General features: G+C 43.8%; 1 protein-coding gene across 1 annotated transcript; it reads left to right on the top strand.

Moving 5' to 3' along the window:
- The first annotated feature begins 2,503 nt into the window (after positions 1-2,503).
- Positions 2,504-15,902, top strand: LOC120018532 (uromodulin-like). Its single transcript, XM_038961755.1, has 9 exons — positions 2,504-2,600; positions 9,783-10,589; positions 10,696-10,782; positions 11,259-11,446; positions 13,095-13,246; positions 13,651-13,899; positions 14,212-14,362; positions 15,291-15,366; positions 15,552-15,902. The coding sequence occupies exons 1-9, from the start codon at positions 2,537-2,539 to the stop codon at positions 15,569-15,571; spliced, it is 1,794 nt and encodes a 597-aa protein (XP_038817683.1). The 5' UTR covers positions 2,504-2,536; the 3' UTR covers positions 15,572-15,902.
- The last annotated feature ends 11,403 nt before the right edge of the window (positions 15,903-27,305 follow it).

Genomic DNA, 27,305 nt, shown 5'->3' with positions numbered 1-27,305 from the left:
GAGAGAGTGTGTGTGTGTGTGTGTGTGTGTTTGTGTGTAAATGGATTGTGAGCACAACTCAGAAGATTATCATGCGAAGATATTGAGTTCTCCAATAAAATGTAACTTGTTATCGGTGACAGCATCTTTCCAGGGGGTGTACTGGTACATCAAGCTGCCTCACCCTACAGAGACAGGAGATAGACCAGTGTCCTGTCCAGAGGGTGTACTTGTGCATCAAGCTGCCTCACCCTACAGAGACAGGAGATAGACCAGTGTCCTGTCCAGGGGGTGTACTGGTACATCAAGCTGCCTCACCTTACAGAGACAGGAGATAGATTAGTGTCCTGTCCAGGGGGTGTACTGGTACATCAAGCTGCCTCACCCTACAGAGACAGGAGATAGACCAGTGTCCTGTCCAGGGGGCATACTGGTACATCAAGCTGCCTCACCCTACAGAGACAGGAGATAGACCAGTGTCCTGTCCAGGGGGTGTACTGGTACATCAAGCTGCCTCACCTTACAGAGACAGGAGATAGATTAGTGTCCTGTCCAGGGGGTGTACTGGTACATCAAGCTGCCTCACCGTACAGAAACAGGAGATAGACTAGTGTCCTGTCCAGGGGGCGTACTTGTACATCAAGCTGCCTCACCCTACAGAAACAGGAGATAGACCAGTGTCCTGTCCAGGGGGCGTACTGGTACATCAAGCTGCCTCACCGTACAGAAACAGGAGATAGACTAGTGTCCTGTCCAGGGGGTGTACTTGTACATCAAGTTGCCTCGCCCTACAGAAACAGGAGATAGACTAGTGTCCTGTCCAGGGGGCGTACTGGTACATCAAGGTGCCTCACCCTACAGAAACAGGAGATAGACCAGTGTCCTGTCCAGGGGTTGTACTGGTACATCAAGCTGCCTCACCCTACAGAGACAGGAGATAGACTAGTGTCCTGTCCAGGGGGTGTACTGGTACATCAAGCTGCCTCACACCACTCATTGTTTCTCAATCCTGGTCCTGGGGACCAAAAGGGGTACACATTGTTGTGTTTACCCTAGCACTCACAACTTCATTCCTCTAATCAACATCATCATCATCATCAAGCATTTGATTTCAATCAGGTGTGTTAGTACAGGAGCGAAACCAAAACGTGCCTGTCTTTGGATCCCTAGGACCAGGATTGGGAAACACCTGGACTACAGAAAGAGGAAATCAAAATGGGCTTTTTGGTCTTCATTTAATGTTATGGTTAGGCATAAAGTAAGCAGTGTGGTTAAGGTTAGGTTGAAAATCAGATTATAAGAAGAAACATTTTTAAAATAGGCGGGGGTTCTGACTTTACCACTTGCCCACATAATAACGACCGATAGGCTCCTGCCCAATGGGCCCTTCTGGCTCCGACCAGTATGACCTATTATCATGACTTATTATCAATGACAGACCAACATAACACAATCTCTGAGTGATGAGCTCATTAGTTCAGCTCCATACAGTAAATAAAGGGGCATTACACTTTCAACTAACATTGTGTCAGACATTTTCAGTTTTCAGATTTCCAAAGTTAACTAATGTCAAGATGTAGATTCAGCTGTATGCCTCAACCCAAAGTGAATGGAAAAGATAAGCACTGAAGAAAACCCTTTGGATTGAGGCATATGGCAAGATCTACCCAACCGATGTTGTGGGTTTCATCTTGACATTAGTCTACTTTTGAGGTCTGAAAGTCTTTCATTTATGAGTGAAATGTCCCTTTAAAGCAGTGTTTCCCAATCCTGGTCCTGGGGACCCAAACGGGGACACATTTTTCCAATGTGCTAACATACCTGATTCAAATCAAATGTTTGATGGTGAGTTGATTAGCTGAATCAAATGTGTTCGGTGCTAGGACAAAATGTATCCACCCCCCCACCCCCTTTTGGTATTGGGAAACACTGCTTTAAACAATACACTTTATTCAGTTGTTCAATGTTTCAGTGTCATCACCATGGGCACATTGGCACAAGGCTAACTGGCATAGATTATATTTCTAATAGTTCATTAGTAACGATTAATTAGTAACTCCGTTAAAAACAATATCCCTTTACTGTAGTCACATGATGCACCCCACCACCCCCTCCTCCCCTGAAAAACTAGTGGATATATTCTCTAGCTCAATGGTCAAATCTATCATATGCTGATTGGTAAGTGAGCGATGTCTTTTTCCGTAGTTTCAACTATAGCTTATTCATTCTGCATGAAAATTTCTTCACATTTTATTATTTGATTTTGCCACAATTGAAGTGAAGAGGGAATTCAGGAACTCTGGAAGTGGATAATTAGTTATTTGTAAACGCTTCTTCAATTATAAAACTAAAACTTGTTTGTTTCGCTCGTTAGCCTTTATCATGTTTTGACCCTGATGAAGACTATTAGGCCGAAAGACATTCGTTTTATGATTAAAGAAGCATTTGTCTGTCGGAAGTGCTCCCTTTGGCTATAATTGTACCAAACAATAGATATATTATTTTTTTATTCTTTATTTTTCAGTCGTGTGTCTGATCTGAAGAGAAGCTGAACAGAATGATGTCATCGGGTGTTCTGATGATGCTCCTGTTCTTTAAGCATGTTACTGCAGACAACTCAGGTAAAGGGTTGATTGGCTTATTCCCGTTTAGGTAACGGAATGAGAGCTTCACTCAGAATATTGTTGCTCCCCAGTGCAGGTTATGGGTGATGAAAGCTTTGTGTGCAAGAATAAAGCACTGGGGAGCGGCAAGCAATATTCTGTAGGCTTCCTTTATATATATATATATTCCTCTCCTTCCTTTACCTCAGTATTATTATTTATTAACTCAGCACGGTATTCCTCAAGTGTAAGATGTGCATTTTACCTTCTTTATTGCCATTTCAAGACATTGGCTTGAGTCCCAAATGGCTTCCTAATCCCTATATGATGCACCATTTTTGACCAGAGCCCTGGCACTATATAGGGAACAGGACGTCATATGTGATATTGTGTTATTGTGTTAAAGATCTGGACAATATTTAACCCCTCCTGATTTAAAAATGATGGAACTTAAAATGTTTTTTTGAGACTTCACCCCTTGTCTTGTAAACCGCAGTGTGTTTAGATTTATTTTAAAGATTCAGACTTTGCTCTTCAATAAATATGACAGGATGACAAAAATGTCATATTCTGAATCAGCTGACAGTAGAGAACAAGTTGTTTTTGTTGTTCTGTTCCATTTTCAAAAAGTGACTTTACATTGATTTCAATGGCTTGTTGTCCGTGTACTCACAGCTAAGGGACTGTCTTAAAAGTGCAAGTGATTAACTGAAAAACGTCTTTGCAACCACATGACTTAGACATCTCAAACCAACTGTAATAGGTTCAGGGACCTTTCCTCTCCAATCCACTGCAATTACTTGCTATTTTGGAAGCAATTGAAGTGTAAAGGGATACTTCAGGATTTTGGCAATGAAGCCGTTTCTTTTCTTCCCCAGATACAGATGAACTCATGGATATCCTTTTTATGTCTCTGCATGCAGTTAGAAGGAGGTTGCTAACTAGCATTAGCACAATGACTGGAAGTTTATGTTAACTGCTAACATGCTAGTAAATTAATGCAAGTCATTGTGCTAACGCTAGTTATCATTAGCTCTTGAAACTACCTCTAACTTCCTTCATACTGGATGCAGACATACAAATGGTATCCATTAGTTCATCTGAGTCTGGGGAAGTAGATAAAGGGCTTTGTGGCCAAAATCACAAAGTATCCCTTTGAAGGAAGTATTTTCACAAAGTCAAATATAGCTAAACAAAGTCAAATTGGTTTGATATCACTATGTCATGTGGTTGAGAAGTTGCAGTTTTAAGACGGTCCCTTAACCCTCAAAGTAGTGGAGGGCTACTGCCGCGTTCACGTGCAGGAAATTCAGACATTTCTGACTTGCTCACTGGTTGTACTTATACACATGCCGCGTTCAATGAATCAGCAAGTAGCAAACACGGCATAGATTTTGCCTCCAAAAAAGGATATATGACACCGAATTTCATAAACAATAGACTTGCTCCCTATCTTCAGATGATTTAGACATTTTTTGTAATTTCTATCATTCTGGCATGTTCCTTTGAAGGGGTATTGATGATTAAAGTCTGGATCATTAACATAAAGCTGATTATCACCCGGGTAGTTCAGGTCTTGAATGCTGATTGGCTGAAAACAGCATTCCAGCCGTATGTTAGGCAATATAGCATGGGTATAACGCAAAACTATTTGTTTACTGTTATATTTATGTTGGTAACCGGTTTATAATAGCAATAAGGCATCTCAAGAGTTTGTGGTGTACGGCCAATAAACCACTATTAAGGGCTGTATCCAGGAACTTCGCGTCACGTCAACAGCTCTTAGCCATGGGACATTCTTAGAAAATAGGGTTCCAAAAGGGTTCTTTGCAGAAGTTTAGGGTTCTACCAATAACCATTTTCATCCTATGAACCGTTCTTGAAAGAAAGGGTTCTTTGACGATTCTTTGGAAGTCCAGGTTTCCTTGGAATGCAATATCTGAATGAGCTGGCACAGGAAGAACTGTAAAGGAATAGGCTACTCAACGAGGTGCTTCAAAGGTAGGCTGCATATGCAAGAGTGAGGTGTGTACGACTGTGTGTGGGTCGTACATATCCAGCAGCACTTTGTTCTACACCATCTCCATAGCCCCCAATGCAATACACTGTAATAGACTGTACATGGGATACATATTGACTTGTAGAGAGAGAACTTGTCTACCTGTCTCAGCTAAAGTGGTGTGGGAATTACTCAGTAGGGTGTCTACGTACTAAATATGGTAAGTTTTGAACAGGGACTGTGTCGCACGACCTGATGCTTGGAGGGGGTATAGATAGCTATGGAGTGGGTAAAGAACAAAGTCCTGATGAATATGTACAACACAGTCCTCCTACAAAAGTGCATATATTTAGTACGTAGACACCCTACTGAGTAATTCCCACCCCACTTTAGCGGAGACAGGTAGACAAGTTCTCTCTCCCCAAGTCAATATGTATCCCATGTACAGTCTATTACAGTGTATTGCATTGGGGCTATGGAGAGGGTGGAGAACAAAGTATTTCATATTCAGTCTACTCTATTGCATTGCAGTGAATGGAGTGGGTGGAGTAAGCATTCACCAGCACTCTGTATTAAACCCATTGCCCAGCACAAGATACCAATTTTGTTTCGCAGACTCTAGTGATTTATTCCAATAAATTATATTTGTATTTTATTAAACGTGTATTTATTTAAATATAGCCTACTTTCAAAATACCAGTATTTGTGTAAACTTTCAAAATAAATGCGGGTGTAAATAATACAATATTACAAATATAATACTTCATATTATCCACACCTTTTTTCAAAGGTGGTTGCAATGCTGTGAAAACCAGTTGTACTGAACAAAACAAAAATGCACCGACATTGGATGCCAACCACCGAGAAACCCCACCAAAGAAGAAAGAGGTTGTTAGCTAGCTTGGGGACACCGGTACACAGTGTACTTCGCCCCCGCCTGCCGGGCACTGCTTTCCTGCAGTTCTGTTAACGTTACGGCGAGGGAAGTAGCTAGCTAGTGTAACCAACCAAACTCTTGAATGAAACTACTGGGTAGGGATTACCCCCACTTTGACGTTAAAATAACTACAGGAAAGCAGTGCTCGGCAGGCGGGGGCAAAGGACACTGTGTGCCAATGTCCTAGCTAGCAACCTCAATAGCAGTGGGCGCGACATGTAGTAAGTGACAAGTAATGGGCGCGACATGTAGTGGGTGCCGCATCTAGTAAACATGGTCTGCAAATAGACCCTTCTCAGCAAGAGGGCACTGACTTTGCTGAGGCAATTGATCATCTTTGGCTGATGGAGAGACATGGCGGAGTGACCTTTTAAGCGAATTAATAAAGTTGCTGGTGGCAATCAGCTTTGAAATTAGCATATTTTGCGTTATTGTTTGGATATTACAAACAAAGTACTAGGGTAGTTAATTTATGTTAGCTTCAGCCAGGACCTGCCACCCTAAGCAAGATAAATAAATTGCTACCCTCCTATACACTGCAAAACTAAAATAGTCCCAGTAAGCAAAACAATGTTGAAAAGACGCCTAAGTACTTATTTTACAGATGTTGAAGTTAGGTTCATTTTAGATTCTGAATGAAAGGTGAAAATACGTATTTCCCGGATGTTTAAAATACTTATTTTCCAGAAGTTAAAAATTCATATTTTCCAGACATTGAAAACAACGTTTTTTCTGGACGTTGAAATCAGGTACATTTTCGGTTCTGAATGAAAGTAGAAAATATGTATTTTCTGGAGGTTGAAAATATGTATTTTCTGGACGTTGAAGAAACATATTTTCCGAACATTTAAATCTTGTTCATTTTTGGTTCTTAATTAAAGTTGAAAAGACGTCATTTATAGACGTTTATGTTTGGACCAAGGCCGGTCCATACCAGACCAAATCTGAACAAAACAGACGACCGGACCAAAAATCAATGTCATGGATGTGGAACTCAAGGCTGGTCCAGACAGAACCAAATAAAGACGTCCAAAAGACGTCAGCATCGGTCTGTGATTACTGGGCTGTAGTGTCAGCCAGAATGGAATTTTAGGAATGCCCATCCATATGGTAGGCCTACAGTTTGTAAAACAACCAGTTGCATTGAATTTATTAGTCCTGATTCCTGTGACTAATCAATTTGGCTATTTAATCTCTGAATATAAGCTGCCCAGTTATCCTGAGCCTACTTCCAATGAGAATTAATGTGTACACACCACCAAATGCAGAAGTATTTTATTTTTCGCTATGATCAGCTGGGTAGAAATGGACAGATACAAACTTGAAATCCCTGATCATGACAATTTAGTGACCACTACTTATCACAAGACGGCATCAGTGCTCACTTAAAAATACTATATACAGTTGAAGTCGGAAGTTTACATACACTTATGTTGGAGTCATTAAAACTCATTTTTCAACCACCCCACAAATTTCTTGTTAACAAACTACAGTTTTGGCAAGTCGGTTAGGACATCTACTTTGTGCATGACACAAGTCATTTTTCCAACAATTGTTTACAGACAGATTATTTCACTTATAATTCACTGTATTACAATTCCAGTGGGTCAGAAGTTTACATACACTAAATTGACTGTGCCTTTAAACAGCTTGGAAAATTCCAGGAAATTATGTCATGGCTTTAGAAGCTTCTGATAGGCTAATTGACATCATTTGAGTCAATTGGAGGTGTACCTGTGGATGTATTTCAAGGCCTACCTTCAAACTCAGTGCCTCTTTGCTTGACATCATGGGAAAATCAAAAGAAATCAGCCATGACCTCAGAAAAAAAATTGTAGACCTCCACAAGTCTGGTTCATCATTGGGATCAATTTCCAAACGCCTGAAGATACCACGTTCATCTGTAAAAACAATAGTACGCAAGTATAAACACCATGGGACCACGCAGCCGTCATACCGCTCAGGTAGGAGATGCGTTCTGTCTCCTAGAGATGAACGTACTTTGGTGAGAAAAGTGCAAATCATTCCCAGAACAACAGCAAAGGACCTTGTGAAGATGCTGGAGGAAACTGGTACAAAAGTATCTATATCCACAGTAAAACGAGTCCTATATCAACATAACCTGAAAGGCCGCTCAGCAAGGAAGAAGCCACTGCTCCAAAACAGCCATAAAAAAGCCAGACTACGGTTTGCAACTGCACATGGAGACAAAGATCGTACTTTTTGGAGAAATGTCCTCTGGTCTGATGAAACAAAAAAAGAACTGTTTGGTCATAATGACCATCGTTATGTTTGGAGGAAAAAGGGGGAGGCTTGCAAGCCGAAGAACACCATCCCAACCGTGAAGTACGGAGGTGGCAGCATCATGTTGTGGGGGTGCTTTGCTGCAGGAGGGAATGGTGCACTTCACAAAATAGATGGCATCATGAGGATGGAAAATTATGTGGATATATTGAAGAAACATCTCAAGACATCAGTCAGGAAGTTAAAGCTTGGTCGCAAATGGGTCTTCCAAATAAACAATGACCCCAAGCATACTTCCAAAGTTGTGGCAAAATGGCTTAAGGACAACAAAGTCAAGGTATTGGAGTGGCCATCACAAGCCCTGACCTCAATCCTATAGAACATTTGTGGGCAGAACTGAAAAAGTGTGTGCGAGCAAGGAGGCCTACAAACCTGACTCAGTTACACCAGCTCTGTCAGGAGCAATGGGCCAAAATTCACCCAACTTATTGTGGGAAGCTTGTGGAAGGCTACCTGAAACGTTTGACCCTGTCACGTTCTGACCTTTATTTTCCTTTGTTTTGTCTTTAGTTAGTATGGTCAGGGCGTGAGTTGGGGTGGGCAGTCTATGTTATGTGTTTCTATGTTTAGGTTTGTCATTTGGCCTGATATGGTTCTCAATCAGAGGCAGGTGTTTTGCATTGTCTCTGATTGGGAACCATATTTAGGTTGCCTGTTTTCACTGTTGGGTTGTGGGTGTTTGTTTCCTGTGTCTGTGTTCATGCCACACGGGACTGTTTCGGTTAGGTTACTTTGTTATTTTGTATTTTTTGTCATGTTCAGTGGATTATATTAAAACATGGACACTTACCACTCTGCGTCTTGGTCCGATCCCTGCTACACCTCCTCTTCAGACGAAGAGGAGGAAACCCGCCGTTACAGACCCAAGTTAAACAATTTAAAGGCAATGTATGTATGTAAACTTCTGAACCACTGGGAATGTGATGAAAGAAATAAAAGCTGAAATAAATCATTCTCTCTACTATTATTCTGACATTTCTGTCACGCCCTGACCTTAGAGAGCCGTTTTATTTCTCTATTTGGTTAGGTCAGGGTGTGATGTGGGGTGGGCATTCTATGTTTTCTGTTTCTATGTTTTTGCCGGGTATGGTTCTCAATCAAGGACAGCTGATTCTCGTTGTCTCTGATTGGGAATCATACTTAGGCAGCCTGTTTTGCCACCTTAGTGGTGGGTAGTTGTCTTTGTTAGTGGCCTGTATAGCCCTAGTAAGCTTCACATTGGTTTTTGTTGTTTCTTGTTTTGTTGGCGACATTTCTAATAAAGTAAAATGTACGCTCACCACGCTGCACCTTGGTCCGGTCATTTCCAAGATGACGTTCGTGACAATTTCACATTCTTAAAATAAAGTGGTGATCCTAACTGACCTAAGACAGGGAATTCTTTACTAAGATTAAATGTCAGGAATTGTGAAAAACGGAGTTTAAATGTATTTGGCTAAGGTGTATGTAAACTAATGACTTCAACTGTACCACTGGATGAGATAAATTCGTAATAGTTTTTTAGCAGAATTATGTGAGGTTTTATGTGTTGTTGTTCTTATGCACGATGTGAAGGGGTGTGCCTGGATACAGCCCTTAGCAGTGACATATTGGCCATATACCACAAACCCCTGATGTGCATTATTGCTATTATAAACTGGTTACCAATGTAATTAGAACAGTAAACAAGTAATTTTACATCATACTTGTGGTATATTAAAGCAATAAGGCACGAGGGGGTGTGGTATACGGCCAATATACCACGGCTAAGGGCTGTTCTTAGCCTGTGGTATATTGGCCATATAACACAAATCTTCAAGGTGCCTTATTGCTATTATATTCCACAGCTTTCAACCAATCAGCATCCAGGACCCAAACTACCCAGTTTATAACGGTCAACATATCACACCTCCTCGGGCCTTATTGATTAAATTGAATGTAGTGTCTTGTCATAAGCTTTATGGGGGAATTGTTTTCTCAGGTACGGTTGTTACCAGTTGTGAGGCGTGTCATGACCAAGCCACCTGCCTAGACTCACCTGTGGAACGTGAGAGGGGAGATGCTTTCCAAACCTGGTCCGTCACTTGCACCTGTCAAGATGGCTTCGTTGGCGACGGCATCACATGCTACGACCTTGAGTTCTGCGCTAAAGGCTCCTGCTGTCGTCAAGGTTACGGCTGGTCCTCGGAGCTGGGCTGTGTGGACGTTGACGAGTGTTCCCTCCCAGACCAACCCTGCAGCCCTCCTCAGGTCTGTGAGAACACCCCCGGATCCTTCAACTGCCTGGTGCCTCCTGAAGACGACCTCCACTCCAGTCCTGGTTCTGACTCCCGTTCAGTGCAGTTTCAGTGCGGGGGGAGACGGTGTCCAGTGGGAGAGGACTGTATCAGTGTTGGTGGAACATCCCTCTGTGCAGACCCCTGCCTGCACTACTCTGTACTGAATGACGACTGGCGTTCCACCACCAACTACGGTCCAGCTAACGGCTACCACTGTGACTCGTCTGTCAACTGGCAGGGCTGGTATCGCCTGTTCCTGGGGAACACCAGTGTTCAGATGCCAGAGAGGTGTGTGGAAAAGTACATGTGTGGGACGGAGATCCCCTTGTGGCTTCCATTAGCGCATCCCCAGCTGTTAGAAGGGGTGGTTCAGAGGAGCGTCTGTGGACACTATTACTATGACTGCTGCTACAGGAGGCAAAATCCCATCCATGTCAAAGCCTGCTATGGAAACTACTATGTCTACAAGTTGGTCCCTACAACAACATGCAACATGGCCTACTGTGCAGGTATATTGCTATCGTAAAGGGATTATCCCTGATTCTTAGAGACACAAAGAATGTTCAAACAACTAGACATAACAAAGCCATTTAACACTACCTCTGTCTCTTCCAGATGTCAACACCACGGTGTGTTCTACATGTGGAGTGTTTGATGCCTGTGTGAGCGACAATGAGACCAACTGGAGATGTGAGAGGAAAGGTGAGTGTATAAACTGCATTGTCACATCTGTATTTTTTTCAAACACTATGAAACGCAGAGATTTAGGGGTGAAATGATGCATCTTTAAGATGCGTATCTTTTAACCAATAAGGTCAGAGGAGGCGTGGTATATTGGCCATATATCACTAACCCCCAAGGTGCCTTACTGCTATTATAAACTGATTACCAACGGAATTAGAACAGTAAAAATACATGTTTTCTCATACCCGTGGTATATGGTCTCAGATACCACGGCTTTCAGCCAATCAACATTCAGGGTCCCAGCCCTGAATGATGATTGGTTGATAAGGCAGCTTGGGGGTTTGTGGTATATGGCCAATATACCACGGCTGAGGGATGTATGCAGGCATTCCGTGTTGCGTGGTGTATAAGAAGCCACACAGGGATCTCAGTCTCACACATGTACCTGTTCACACACCTTATTGCTTAAATAACCTTCTGAGTTGTTTACTTAGCTCCAGAGCTGGTGTGTGGGCGGAGCCTCCTGAAGGTGGGCCTTCCAAATTTTTACCTGGAGGCTGCTGGTCTGGATGCTTCCTCTGCTCACCTGGCCGACCATCGCTGCTCCTCCCACGAGGATCGTAACGGCACGGTGTGGTACCAGGTGGAGCGCAGGGAGGGACGCTGTGGGAACACTCTGGAGGTGAGAAATATTTTCACTTTATGTTCAAGAAGGTTCTGTATTGCTGTCCCATCCCCAATATTTTCCCTGGAGAAGTTTTATGAATTATTACTAAACATACACTTTAGTTGGTTTGCATCTTACTTTTTTAATTTATAATATTTATTTATTTCACCTTTATTTAACCAGGTAGGCTAGTTGAGAACAAGTTCTGATTTACAACTGAGCTACACGGGATGCAATGGTGCCTTTCGGACAGTTCAGATTGTTGGTGGAGGAACCTCTGCTTGTTTTTTCAATTGTGTTTTTGTATTGTTGTGTTTTCTATGCTCCTGCCTTGATTTAAGTATGTGTGTCTCTAACATTTAATGTGTAGTAGCTGCTGGTCTTGTCATGAGACCTTGGTCTCAATAGGACTCCCTGCTTAAAATAAAGGTTAAGTAAATAAACAGGGCTGAAGACGAATATGACATTAGTGTTAACGGTGGTTAATTGTCAAACACATCACTGTGATTTCACGGTAGTCTACACATCACTGTGATTTCACGGTAGTCTACACATCACTGTGATTTCACAGCAGTCTACACATCACTGTGATTTCACAGCAGTCTACACATCACTGTGATTTCACGGTAGTCTACACATCACTGTGATTTCACAGTAGTCTACACATCACTGTGATTTCACAGTAGTCTACACATCACTGTGATTTCACGGTAGTCTACACATCACTGTGATTTCACGGTAGTCTACACATCACTGTGATTTCACGGCAGTCTACACATCACTGTGATTTCACGGCAGTCTACACATCACTGTGATTTCACGGTAGTCTACACATCACTGTGATTTCACAGTAGTCTACACATCACTGTGATTTCACAGTAGTCTACACATCACTGTGATTTCACGGTAGTCTACACATCACTGTGATTTCACGGTAGTCTACACATCACTGTGATTTCACGGCAGTCTACACATCACTGTGATTTCACGGTAGTCTACACATCACTGTGATTTCACGGCAGTCTACACATCACTGTGATTTCACGGTAGTCTACACATCACTGTGATTTCACGGTAGTCTACACATCACTGTGATTTCACGGCAGTCTACACTTCACTGTGATTTCACGGTAGTCTACCCATCACTGTGATTTCACGGCAGTCTACACATCACTGTGATTTCACGGCAGTCTACACATCACTGTGATTTCACGGCAGTCTACACATCACTGTGATTTCACAGCAGTCTACACATCACTGTGATTTCACGGCAGTCTACACATCACTGTGATTTCACGGTAGTCTACACATCACTGTGATTTCACGGCAGTCTACACATCACTGTGATTTCACGGTAGTCTACACATCACTGTGATTTCACGGCAGTCTACACATCACTGTGATTTCACGGCAGTCTACACATCACTGTGATTTCACGGCAGTCTACACATCACTGTGATTTCACGGTAGTCTACACATCACTGTGATTTCACGGTAGTCTACACATCACTGTGATTTCACGGTAGTCTACACATCACTGTGATTTCACGGCAGTCTACACATCACTGTGATTTCATGGTAGTCTACACATCACTAATGCAAGCAGGCCTAATAAATGCATGAATATGACATATTTCTTAACCCCCCCCCCCCCTTTTCCCAGACAAACGCCACCCATGCTGTCTACTCCAACAGCTTATTAGTTTATCCAGTAGATGGGAGGAACGACTCCCAACCCTTCGGCTTTCCCTTCTCCTGTGTCTATCCTCTGGAGACAGAGAGCAGCCTGGATGTGGCCATCAGACCTCTCCCACTGTGAGAAAATATGCAGAAAGTCCATTCTGTTTATTCTGTTGTCTTTGTGCAGACTACACTATTAGAAAAAATGTGCCATCTAGAACCTAAATGGATTCTTCTGCTGTCCCCATAGGAGAACCCTTTGAAGAACCCCTTTTGGTTCCAGGCAGAAAACTTTTGGTTCCAGATATAATTATTTTGAGTTCCATGTAGAACCCTCTCCACAGAGGGTTCTACCTAGAACCAAAACAGGTTCAACCTGGAACCAAAAAGGGTTCTCCTATGAGGACAGCCAAAGAACCCTTTGGAACTGTTTTTTCTAACAGTGTCATCATTATGAACATTCAACTGTTATTTTAATGTTCATAAAGTTTGATTTGATTTGTAGCTTCACCTCTTTGTACCTTTGTACCTCTTCACAGAACGGATCATAAAGTTGTCAGAGTCGGTGCCAAGGCCAAGGCCTCCATGTCTCTGTACCGCGACACCAACTACACACAGCCTTACCCAGCTGGTCAGCCAGTCACCCTGATTGCGGGTTCCTCCCTGCACGTGGGCGTGTCCGTAGAGGAGTCCGAGGCAGAACGTTTTGTTGTTGTTCTGGAAGACTGCTACACCACGGAATCACCCAGCCCTGATAATCTCCCACAGACCTACATGATTCAGGACAGGTCCATGACTCTATTCATCAGCTGTTTGCATGTCTATGTGTGTTTGTTTTGTGTGTGAAGTATGGTATGTTTGTTGCTGTGTACGGTCTGTGTAGCCGTGCATGTCTATGTATGTGTGTGTGTGTGTGTGTGTGTGTGTGTGTGTGTGTGTGTGTGTGTGTGTGTGTGTGTGTGTGTGTGTGTGTGTGTGTGTGTGTGTGTGTGTGTGTGTGTGTGTGTGTGTGTGTGAAGTATGGTATGTTTGTTGCTGTGTACGGTCTGTGTAGCCGTGCATGTCTTGAACCCTTTGCTGTTTCTTGGCTCTTCTCCCAGGTGTCCTACAAATCGTACCCAGGTGACCGTGGAGGAAAGTGGCTCGTCCCTCAGGGCTTCGTTCTCTGCTCTACTGCAGGGGGACTACCGTTACATCTTCCTGCACTGCAGCCTCAGCCTGTGTGACCAGAGGAGCTCCTCCTGCACTCCAGTGAGTCCTGATGTTCTTCTCAGACTCATTAACTCTCTACTTGGCCTTTCAGGTTTCTTTGTGTTTGGTCAGTCTGACTCAGTGTTTGGTCTCTCTGACTTAGTGGTTGGTCTCTCTGACTTAGTGTTTGGTCTCTCTGACTTAGTGGTTGGTCTCTCTGACTTAGTGTTTGGTCTCTCTGACTTAGTGGTTGGTCTCTCTGACTTAGTGTTTGGTCTCTCTGACTCAGTGTTTGGTCTCTCTGACTTAGTGTTTGGTCTCTCTGGCTTAGTGTTTGGTCTCTCTGACTTAGTGGTTGGTCTCTCTGACTTAGTGTTTGGTCTCTCTGGCTTAGTGTTTGGTCTCTCTGACTTAGTGGTTGGTCTCTCTGACTTAGTGGTTGGTCTCTGACTTAGTGGTTGGTCTCTCTGACTTAGTGGTTGGTCTCTGACTTAGTGGTTGGTCTCTCTGACTTAGTGGTTGGTCTCTCTGACTTAGTGTTTGGTCTCTCTGGCTTAGTGTTTGGTCTCTCTGGCTTAGTGTTTGGTCTCTCTGACTTAGTGGTTGGTCTCTCTGACTTAGTGTTTGGTCTCTCTGACTTAGTGGTTGGTCTCTCTGGCTTAGTGTTTGGTCTCTCTGACTTAGTGGTTGATCTCTCTGGCTTAGTGCTTGGTCTCTCTGACTTAGTGGTTGGTCTCTCTGACTATTTGGCCTCTCTGACTTAGTGATTGGTCTCTCTGGCTTAGTGTTTGGTCTCTCTGACTTAGTGGTTGGTCTCTCTGACTGTTTGGTCTCTCTGACTTAGTGTTTGGTCTCTCTGACTTAGTGGTTGGTCTCTCTGACTTGGTGTTTGGTCTCTCTGACTTAGTGTTTGGTCTCTCTGACTTAGTGGTTGGTCTCTCTGAGTTAGTGGTTGGTCTCTCTGACTGTTTGGTTTCTCTCTCTACAGGTGTGTTCCAGGAGGAGATCCCGCTCTGTGTCCAAGTCCATCCGCCTCAAACCCCTCACCATCGGGCCAATCACCTGTAAATATTTTACTTTAGTAATGACTTACATAGTTTATGAGCTAATATATTGTATAGGCTTTGGACCTAAATGTAGAATAGTCGGGAAATTAACAAATATTTGTGGCCGATATTCTGGTCAGGAGCACTCGGCCGTCGTTCTGGTGTGTTTCCTCTCTAACAGTCTGATTCTCTTTGGCCCCCAGGGGCCCAGAGTCTGGAGTGAGCCTTGGGACCCCCAGCATATGAAGGATTGCAGGGGCCCAGAGTCTGGAGTGAGCCTTGGGACCCCCAGCATATGAAGGATGGGGTCCCTCCTGCACTACTCCCCTGATCTCCATCCCAACCTACAGCCCAGTGTAACTTTCAAGGGCACAGATATACTAGTTTTGATTCTAAGTAATGAATTGATGCACTACAGTGTGATTTCATTGTACTGCGTATGTTGTATACACATAGACTTGCATTGTTTTAGGACTGATCATTTCCCCAAACCTGAGTTCTGTGTGTGTATGCTGTGATTTGATGATGTCAATAAATAACTCTGTATGATGATGCTCATTGTCTAATGATTGTCTATTTAACAGGTTGTAAACATAGAAATAAACATGTCTATATTTATTGTAAGGCAGGTTAATTAAACACATATTTACAAAAGGCAGAACAACGGAGGACTAATTGACCATAGAGGATTTTAGGAAAACTGGCTAAACTTGTTAAAGACAAGTGACATTCATGATGTGTATTTAGTTAATGTCCTGAACACTTCCTAGGTTGTTTTACCAAAGCAGGAAGACTGATTGGTGTATTGAAATAGTGCTGTTTAAGTTCCACTGTAGAAGAACACAATGAAAGACTTCAGAATGACCATGACAGTCTGAGTAGTAGTTTATGATGCTCCTTTCTTATGGCTCCATTGTTACTGTTGGTTGAGGACCTTCCATGTCTCTCCATTGTTACTGTTGGTTGAGGACCTTCCACTTCTCTCCATTGTTACTGTTGGTTGAGGACCTTCCACCTCTCTCCATTGTTACTGTTGGTTGAGGACCTTCCACTTCTCTCCATTGTTACTGTTGGTTGAGGACCTTCCAATTCTCTTCATTGTTACTGTTGGTTGAGGACCTTCTACCTCTCTCCATTGTTACTGTTGGTTAAGGACCTTCCACCTCTCTCCATTGTTACTGTTGGTTGAGGACCTTCCTCCTCTCTCCATTGTTACTGTTGGTTGAGGACCTTCCACTTCTCTCCATTGTTACTGTTGGTTGAGGACCTTCCACCTCTCTCCATTGTTACTGTTGGTTGAGGACCTTCCACCTCTCTCCATTGTTACTGTTGGTTGAGGACCTTCCACTTCTCTCCATTGTTACTGTTGGTTGAGGACCTTCCACTTCTCTCCATTGTTACTGTTGGTTGAGGACCTTCCACTTCTCTCCATTGTTACTGTTGGTTGAGGACCTTCCACCTCTCTCCATTGTTACTGTTGGTTGAGGACCTTCCTCCTCTCTCCATTGTTACTGTTGGTTGAGGACCTTCCTCCTCTCTCCATTGTTACTGTTGGTTGAGGACCTTCCTCCTCTCTCCATTGTTACTGTTGGTTGAGGACCTCCCACCTCACTCCATTGTTACTGTTGGTTGAGGACCTTCCACTTCTCTCCATTGTTACTGTTGGTTGAGGACCTTCCTCCTCTCTCCATTGTTACTGTTGGTTGAGGACCTTCTACCTCTCTCCATTGTTACTGTTGGTTGAGGACCTTCCACCTCTCTCCATTGTTACTGTTGGTTGAGGACCTTCCACCTCTCTCCATTGTTACTGTTGGTTGAGGACCTTCCACCTCTCTTCATTGTTACTGTTGGTTGAGGACCTTCCACTTCTCTCCATTGTTACTGTTGGTTGAGGACCTTCCTCCTCTCTCCATTGTTACTGTTGGTTGAGGACCTTCCTCCTCTCTCCATTGTTACTGTTGGTTGAGGACCTTCCTCCTCTCTCCATTGTTACTGTTGGTTGAGGACCTTCCTCCTCTCTCCATTGTTACTGTTGGTTGAGGACCTTCTACCTCTCTCCATTGTTACTGTTGGTTGAGGACCTTCCACCTCTCTCCATTGTTACTGTTGGTTGAGGACCTTCCACCTCTCTCCATTGTTACTGTTGGTTGAGGACCTTCCACCTCTCTTCATTGTTACTGTTGGTTGAGGACCTTCCACTTCTCTCCATTGTTACTGTTGGTTGAGGACCTTCCTCCTCTCTCCATTGTTACTGTTGGTTGAGGACCTTCCTCCTCTCTCCATTGTTACTGTTGGTTGAGGACCTTCCTCCTCTCTCCATTGTTACTGTTGGTTGAGGACCTTCCTCCTCTCCATTGTTACTGTTGGTTGAGGACCTTCCACTTCTCTCCATTGTTACTGTTGGTTGAGGACCTTCCACTTCTCTCCATTGTTACTGTTGGTTGAGGACCTTCCTCCTCTCTCCATTGTTACTGTTGGTTGAGGACCTTCCTCCTCTCTCCATTGTTACTGTTGGTTGAGGACCTTCCTCCTCTCTCCATTGTTACTGTTGGTTGAGGACCTTCCACTTCTCTTCATTGTTACTGTTGGTTGAGGACCTTCTACCTCTCTCCATTGTTACTGTTGGTTGAGGACCTTCCACCTCTCTCCATTGTTACTGTTTGTTGAGGACCTTCCTCCTCTCTCCATTGTTACTGTTGGTTGAGGACCTTCCACTTCTCTCCATTGTTACTGTTGGTTGAGGACCTTCCACCTCTCTCCATTGTTACAGTTGGTTGAGGACCTTCCTCCTCTCTCCATTGTTACTGTTGGTTGAGGACCTTCCACCTCTCTCCATTGTTACTGTTGGTTGAGGACCTTCCACTTCTCTCCATTGTTACTGTTGGTTGAGGACCTTCCACTTCTCTCCATTGTTACTGTTGGTTGAGGACCTTCCACCTCTCTCCATTGTTACAGTTGGTTGAGGACCTTCCTCCTCTCTCCATTGTTACTGTTGGTTGAGGACCTTCCTCCTCTCTCCATTGTTACTGTTGGTTGAGGACCTTCCACCTCTCTCCATTGTTACTGTTGGTTGAGGACCTTCCTCCTCTCTCCATTGTTACTGTTGGTTGAGGACCTTCCTCCTCTCTCCATTGTTACTGTTGGTTCAGGACCTTCCTCCTCTCTCCATTGTTACTGTTGGTTGAGGAACTTCCTCCTATCTCCATTGTTACTGTTGGTTGAGGACCTTCCTCCTCTCTCCATTGTTACTGTTGGTTGAGGACCTTCCTCCTCTCTCCATTGTTACTGTTGGTTGAGGACCTTCCTCATCTCTCCATTGTTACTGTTGGTTGAGGACCTTCCTCCTCTCTCCATTGTTACTGTTGGTTGAGGACCTTCCACTTCTCTCCATTGTTACTGTTGGTTGAGGACCTTCCACTTCTCTCCATTGTTACTGTTGGTTGAGGACCTTCCACCTCTCTCCATTGTTACTGTTGGTTGAGGACCTTCCACCTCTCTCCATTGTTACTGTTGGTTAAGGACCTTCCACCTCTCTCCATTGTTACTGTTGGTTGAGGACCTTCCACTTCTCTCCATTGTTACTGTTGGTTGAGGACCTTCCTCCTCTCTCCATTGTTACTGTTGGTTGAGGACCTTCCTCCTCTCTCCATTGTTACTGTTGGTTGAGGACCTTCCTCCTCTCTCCATTGTTACTGTTGGTTGAGGACCTTCCTCCTCTCTCCATTGTTACTGTTGGTTGAGGACCTTCCACTTCTCTCCATTGTTACTGTTGGTTGAGGACCTTCCACTTCTCTCCATTGTTACTGTTGGTTGAGGACCTTCCACCTCTCTCCATTGTTACTGTTGGTTGAGGACCTTCCACTTCTCTCCATTGTTACTGTTGGTTGAGGACCTTCCACTTCTCTTCATTGTTACTGTTGGTTGAGGACCTTCCACCTCTCTCCATTGTTACTGTTGGTTGAGGACCTTCCTCCTCTCTCCATTGTTACTGTTGGTTGAGGACCTTCCACTTCTCTCCATTGTTACTGTTGGTTGAGGACTTTCCACCTCTCTCCATTGTTACAGTTGGTTGAGGACCTTCCACTTCTCTCCATTGTTACTGTTGGTTGAGGACCTTCCTCCTCTCTCCATTGTTACAGTTGGTTGAGGACCTTCCACTTCTCTCCATTGTTACTGTTGGTTGAGGACCTTCCTCCTCTCTCCATTGTTACAGTTGGTTGAGGACCTTCCACCTCTCTCCATTGTTACTGTTGGTTGAGGACCTTCCACTTCTCTCCATTGTTACTGTTGGTTGAGGACCTTCCACCTCTCTCCATTGTTACTGTTGGTTGAGGACCTTCCACCTCTCTCCATTGTTACTGTTGGTTGAGGACCTTCCACCTCTCTCCATTGTTACTGTTGGTTGAGGACCTTCCACTTCTCTCCATTGTTACTGTTGGTTGAGGACCTTCCACTTCTCTCCATTGTTACTGTTGGTTGAGGACCTTCCACTTCTCTTCATTGTTACTGTTGGTTGAGGACCTTCCACCTCTCTCCATTGTTACTGTTGGTTGAGGACCTTCCTCCTCTCTCCATTGTTACTGTTGGTTGAGGACCTTCCACCTCTCTCCATTGTTACTGTTGGTTGAGGACCTTCCTCCTCTCTCCATTGTTACTGTTGGTTGAGGACCTTCCACTTCTCTCCATTGTTACTGTTGGTTGAGGACCTTCCACCTCTCTCCATTGTTACTGTTGGTTGAGGACCTTCCTCCTCTCTCCATTGTTACTGTTGGTTGAGGACCTTCCACTTCTCTCCATTGTTACTGTTGGTTGAGGACCTTCCTCCTCTCTCCATTGTTACTGTTGGTTGAGGACCTTCCTCCTTTCTCCATTGTTACTGTTGGTTGAGGACCTTCCTCCTCTCTCCATTGTTACTGTTGGTTGAGGACCTTCCTCCTCTCTCCATTGTTACTGTTGGTTGAGGACCTTCCACCTCTCTTCATTGTTACTGTTGGTTGAGGACCTTCCTCCTCTCTCCATTGTTACAGTTGGTTGAGGACCTTCCACTTCTCTCCATTGTTACTGTTGGTTGAGGACCTTCCACCTCTCTCCATTGTTACAGTTGGTTGAGGACCTTCCACTTCTCTCCATTGTTACTGTTGGTTGAGGACCTTCCTCCTCTCTCCATTGTTACAGTTGGTTGAGGACCTTCCACTTCTCTCCATTGTTACAGTTGGTTGAGGACCTTCCACCTCTCTCCATTGTTACTGTTGGTTGAGGACCTTCCACTTCTCTCCATTGTTACAGTTGGTTGAGGACCTTCCACCTCTCTCCATTGTTACTGTTGGTTGAGGACCTTCCATTTCTCTCCATTGTTACAGTTGGTTGAGGACCTTCCATCTCTCTCCATTGTTACTGTTGGTTGAGGACCTTCCACCTCTCTCCATTGTTACTGTTGGTTGAGGACCTTCCACTTCTCTCCATTGTTACTGTTGGTTGAGGACCTTCCACCTCTCTCCATTGTTACTGTTGGTTGAGGACCTTCCTCCTCTCTCCATTGTTACAGTTGGTTGAGGACCTTCCACCTCTCTCCATTGTTACTGTTGGTTGAGGACCTTCCACTTCTCTCAATTGTTACAGTTGGTTGAGGACCTTCCACCTCTCTCCATTGTTACTGTTGGTTGAGGACCTTCCATTTCTCTCCATTGTTACAGTTGGTTGAGGACCTTCCACCTCTCTCCATTGTTACTGTTGGTTGAGGACCTTCCTCCTCTCTCCATTGTTACTGTTGGTTGAGGACCTTCCACCTCTCTCAATTGTTACAGTAAACTCAATGTGAGTTGTGCAATATTAGCCCATTATTCTTTTCAGAATTCAGAATGTGTGTGTTTATTACAAAGAGCTCATTAACACAGGGTCAAGCTAAAGTTTGTAAAACAGTTACTGTTATCAAGATGACAGTTTCATGTAATACCCTCTAAACCTCAACAGAGCTGTCTGTAAAGCACCACGGTGCTGTTGGTTTGGGGAAAGTTTTAAGAGGTAGCAGTTCTCCAGTCTTTCCACTGGGTTGAGCTGTTTAGCTGTGGTGAGAGAAAGGTTGGCTGTTGGCCCATTCCTGAATCAATCCCTAGCAGTGGAACTTGCTGAGGGGAGGCCGGCTCATAATAATGTCTGGAACGGAGCAAATGGAATGACATCAAACAACTGGAAACCATGGAAACCATGTGTGCCACCAACGTCCTGTGATCCCTAGACTCTAGTCCAGTGTTTCCCAAACCCCTCCTGGATCACTCTAGTCTTTCCACTTGTTTGATGTATTCCAGTAGCAGCACCAGCTAGTCTAGTCAACTTGTGTAGATCTGATAGAATGGGATAACATTATGGTGGTAGTAGCACCAGCTAGTCTAGTCAACTTGTGTAGATCTGATAGAATGGGATAACATTATGGTGGTAGTAGCACCAGCTAGTCTAGTCAACTTGTGTAGATCTGATAGAATGGGATAACATTATGGTGGTAGCAGCACCAGCTAGTCTAGTCAACTTGTGTAGATCTGATAGAATGGGATAACATTATGGTGGTAGTAGCACCAGCTAGTCTAGTCAACTTGTGTAGATCTGATAGAATGGGATAACATTATGGTGGTAGTAGCACCAGCTAGTCTAGTCAACTTGTGTAGATCTGATAGAATGGGATAGATAACAATATGGTGGTAGTAGCACCAGCTAGTCTAGTCAACTTGTGTAGATCTGATAGAATGGGATAACATTATGGTGGTAGCAGCACCAGCTAGTCTAGTCAACTTGTGTAGATCTGATAGAATGGGATAGATACGAATATGGTGGTAGAAGCACCAGCTAGTCTAGTCAACTTGTGTAGATCTGATAGAATGGGATAACATTATGGTGGTAGCAGCACCAGCTAGTCTAGTCAACTTGTGTAGATCTGATAGAATGGGATAGATAACAATATGGTGGTAGCAGCACCAGCTAGTCTAGTCAACTTGTGTAGATCTGATAGAATGGGATAGATACGAATATGGTGGTAGAAGCACCAGCTAGTCTAGTCAACTTGTGTAGATCTGATAGAATGGGATAACATTATGGTGGTAGCAGCACCAGCTAGTCTAGTCAACTTGTGTAGATCTGATAGAATGGGATAGATACGAATATGGTGGTAGAAGCACCAGCTAGTCTAGTCAACTTGTGTAGATCTGATAGAATGGGATAACATTATGGTGGTAGCAGCACCAGCTAGTCTAGTCAACTTGTGTAGATCTGATAGAATGGGATAGATAACAATATGGTGGTAGTAGCACCAGCTAGTCTAGTCAACTTGTGTAGATCTGATAGAATGGGATAGATAACAATATGGTGGTAGAAGCACCAGCTAGTCTAGTCAACTTGTGTAGATCTGATAGAATGGGATAACATTATGGTGGTAGTAGCACCAGCTAGTCTAGTCAACTTGTGTAGATCTGATAGAATGGGATAACATTATGGTGGTAGTAGCACCAGCTAGTCTAGTCAACTTGTGTAGATCTGATAGAATGGGATAGATAACAATATGGTGGTAGAAGCACCAGCTAGTCTAGTCAACTTGTGTAGATCTGATAGAATGGGATAACATTATGGTGGTAGCAGCACCAGCTAGTCTAGTCAACTTGTATAGATCTGATAGAATGGGATAACATTATGGTGGTAGTAGCACCAGCTAGTCTAGTCAACTTGTGTAGATCTGATAGAATGGGATAGATAACAATATGGTGGTAGTAGCACCAGCTAGTCTAGTCAACTTGTGTAGATCTGATAGAATGGGATAACATTATGGTGGTAGTAGCACCAGCTAGTCTAGTCAACTTGTGTAGATCTGATAGAATGGGATAGATAACAATATGGTGGTAGTAGCACCAGCTAGTCTAGTCAACTTGTGTAGATCTGAGAGAATGGGATAACATTATGGTGGTAGCAGCACCAGCTAGTCTAGTCAACTTGTATAGATCTGAGAGAATGGGATAAATAACAATATGATGGTAGGTCAACCCTGCCCTCTGATAGGCCAGGAGTTTTCACCATATTGCTTTCCTATCCAATCCTTTTAGGGACCATATGTATTTTTGGGTCGACAGGTAGCCTTGTGGTTAGTGCATCTGGGCAGTTACCGAAGGGTTCCTGGATCAAATCCCAGAGCTGTTCTCCCCAGTAGGCCGTCATTGTAAATAAGAATTCGTTCTTAACTGACTTGTCTAGTTAAATAAAGGTAAATATATATATGTACCAAGCAGCTCTGAATAGGAGTGATTTATAATTGCCTTTTAGATCATAATGAATAAGATGGCATGGACGAGATGGGGTCAGGGGGGGTCTGATAAGATGACATGTGGGGTCAGAGGGGGTCTGATAAGATGACATGGACGGGGTGGGGTCAGGGGGGGATCTGATAAGATGACATGTGGGGTCAGAGGGGGTCTGATAAGATGACATGGACAGGATGGGGTCAGGGGGGGTCTGATAAGATGACATGTGGGGTCAGAGGGGGTCTGATAAGATGACATGGACGGGGTGGGGTCAGGGGGGGATCTGATAAGATGACATGGACGGGATGGGGTCAGGGGGGGATCTGATAAGATGACATGGACGGGGTGGGGTCAGGGGGGGGTCTGATAAGATGACATGGACGGGATGGGGTCAGGGGTGGGTCTGATAAGATGACATGGACGGGATGGGGTCAGGGGGGGGTCTGATAAGATGACATGGACGGGGTGGGGTCAGGGGGGGTCTGATAAGATGACATGGACGGGGTGGGGTCAGAGGGGGGTCTGATAAGATGACATGGACGGGGTGGGGTCAGGGGGGGTCTGATAAGATGACATGGACGGGGTGGGGTCAGGGGGGGGTCTGATAAGATGACATGGACGGGATGGGGTCAGGGGGGTCTGATAAGATGACATGGACGGGGTGGGGTCAGGGGGGGGCTGATAAGATGACATGCACGAGGTGGGGTCAGGGGTGGTCTGATAGGATGACATGTGGGTTCGGGGGGGATCTAATAAGATGACATGTGGGGTCGGGGGGGGATCTGATAAGATGACATGGACAGGGGGGATCTGATCCTAGATCTGCACTCTTGATACAGTACCTTGACACAGTACCTTAATACAGTACCTTAACACAGTACCTTGACACAGTACCTTGACACAGTACCTTGACACAGTACCCTGATACAGTACCATGATACAGTACCTTGATACAGTACCCTGATACAGTACCCTGATACAGTACCTTGATACAGTACCCTGATACAGTACCTTGACACAGTACCTTGATACAGTACCCTGATACAGTACCTTGATACAGTACCCTGATACAGTACCTTAATACAGTACCTTGACACAGTACCTTGACACAGTACCTTGACACAGTACCTTGACACAGTACCTTGATACAGTACCTTGACACAGTACCTTGATACAGTACCTTGACACAGTACCTTGATACAGTACATTGACACAGTACCTTAATACAGTACCTTGACACAGTACCTTGACACAGTACCTTGATACAGTACCTTGACACAGTACCTTAATACAGTACCTTGATACAGTACCTTAATACAGTACCTTGACACAGTACCCTGATACAGTACCATGACACAGTACCTTGATACAGTACCCTGATACAGTACCTTGATACAGTACCTTGACACAGTACCTTGACACAGTACCTTGATACAGTACCTTGATACAGTACCTTGACACAGTACCTTGACACAGTACCTTGATACAGTACCTTGATACAGTACCTTGACACAGTACCTTGACACAGTACCTTGATACAGTACCTTGATACAGTACCTTGACACATTACCTTGACACAGTACCTTGACACAGTACCTTGATACAGTACCTTGATACAGTTTTCATACCCCTTTGATTACTTCACATTTTATTATCTTACAACGTGGAAGTAAAATGTAATTTTTGGTCAATAACCTACTGAAATAACTCTGTAATGTCAAAGTGGAAGAAAAAATAGAGTTAAAAAAATAAAAATATTAAAAATGTCAAAACTCAAATCTAGTCCCTGCATAAGTATTCAGCCCCTTTGTTTATAAGGCCTAATATGCCTTATAAGTTACATGGACTCACTCTGTGTGAAATAACAGCGGTTGAATGACCCCCATCCTATGACCCCCATTCATACAGCATCTGTATTGTCCCTCAGTCAAGATTCAACAACAAAGACCAGGGAGCTTTGAGAAAGCCTCATGAAGAAGGCCAGTGATTGGTGGATGGGTAACAATAACAAATCAGACATTGAATATCTCTTTAAGCATCAAGTTCATAATGATGCTGTGGATGATGTATTAAACCACCCAGACACATCAAAGATACAGTCATCCTTCTGAACTGAGCTGCAGGACAGGAAGGAACCTGCTCAGCGATGTTACCATGAGGCCATTTGTCAGAGCTGCTAGGAGTACTGGGTGGAGGAGTCAAGCGCAGAGAGCAGGTATATAAGAACGTGGATTTATTTCCAGTAGACAGGGAAAACGATCATGCCCAAAACACAGGGGCGCATGAAAATACCAGTCCAAACACACAGGACTAAACTGTCCGGAAAAATATAATATCCACATAACAATCCAACACCAAATAACAGAGAAACAAGCCCGCACAGAAGCCAGCGGGCTTACTGCCCTTAAATAGCCTACCCACAAAACTAAACTCAAAACAGGTGCACCCAATCAGCACAAACTAACAGAAACAAAAAGAAGAGAATCGATGGCAGCTAGTAGGCCGGTGACGACGACCGCCGAGCGCCGCCCGAACAGGAAGAGGCACCATCTTCGGCGGGATTCGTGACACCATTGGTGATTTTAAAACAGTTACAGAGTTCTGTGACTGTGATAGGAGAAAACTGAGGATGGATCAACAACATTGTAGTGACTCCACAATGATGACTTAAATGTGTGAAAAGAAGAATACAAGTATATAGAATACAAATGTTCCAAAACATGCATGTATGCAACAAGTCACTGAAGTAATACTGCGAAACATTACTGAAAAGGAATACACTTTTTGGCCTAAATGCAAAGCCTTATGTTTGGGGCAAATCCAACACACCACATCACTGAGTAACTGCCTTCTTATTTTCAACCATGGTGGTGGCTGCATCATGGTATGGGTATGCTTCTCATAGGCAAATACTAGGGTGTTTTTCAGGATAAAATGAAAAGGGGTGGAGCTAAGCACAGGCAAAATCCTAGAGGAAAACCTGCTTTACACCACACTATACACTGGTCAGCTCTACACTGGAGTTTCTTACAAAGAAGACAGTGATTGTTCCTGAGTGGCCTAGTTACAGTTTGATTTAAATCTGTTTGACAATCTATGGCAAGACTTGTCCATTTCTGTCTAGCCATGATCCCCAACATCTTGACAGAGCTTGAAGAATTCTGAAAAGAATAATGGGCTAATATTGCACAATCCAGGTGTGTAAAGCTCTTAGAGACTTACCCAAGAAGACTCACAGCTGAAATCACTGCCAAAGGTGTTTCTAACATGTATTAACTCAGAGAGCTGAATACTTATGCAACAACTAGATTTATGTATTTTCCCTTTAGAAATAAATCACCTTTTTCTTCCACTTTGACATTACAGAGTATTTTGTGTCGATTGACGATTTTTTTTAAAACAATTAAATCCATTTTGATCCTACTTTGTAACAATACAATGTGAATAAATCCAAGGGGTAGGACTACTTTGCAAGGCAGTGTACATACAGCCCTGATCTACACAGGTGCCTAGGCTTGGAGACAGGAGCTGTGGACTGTTGCTAGACCACGTCATCCTCTTGTCTTCACTTTGAGTTGAGTCGTTCATATGTGAACTTTGAGTTGAGTCGTTCATATGTGAACTTTGAGTTGAGTTGTTCATATGTGAACTTTGAGTTGAGGCGTTCATATGTGAACTTTG

Source organism: Salvelinus namaycush, chromosome 2 (assembly GCF_016432855.1).
Source record: "Salvelinus namaycush isolate Seneca chromosome 2, SaNama_1.0, whole genome shotgun sequence".
Taxonomy (NCBI): domain Eukaryota; kingdom Metazoa; phylum Chordata; class Actinopteri; order Salmoniformes; family Salmonidae; genus Salvelinus; species Salvelinus namaycush.
Note: the sequence above shows the minus strand (reverse complement) of the source record. Positions and strands in the feature narration are given on the sequence as shown.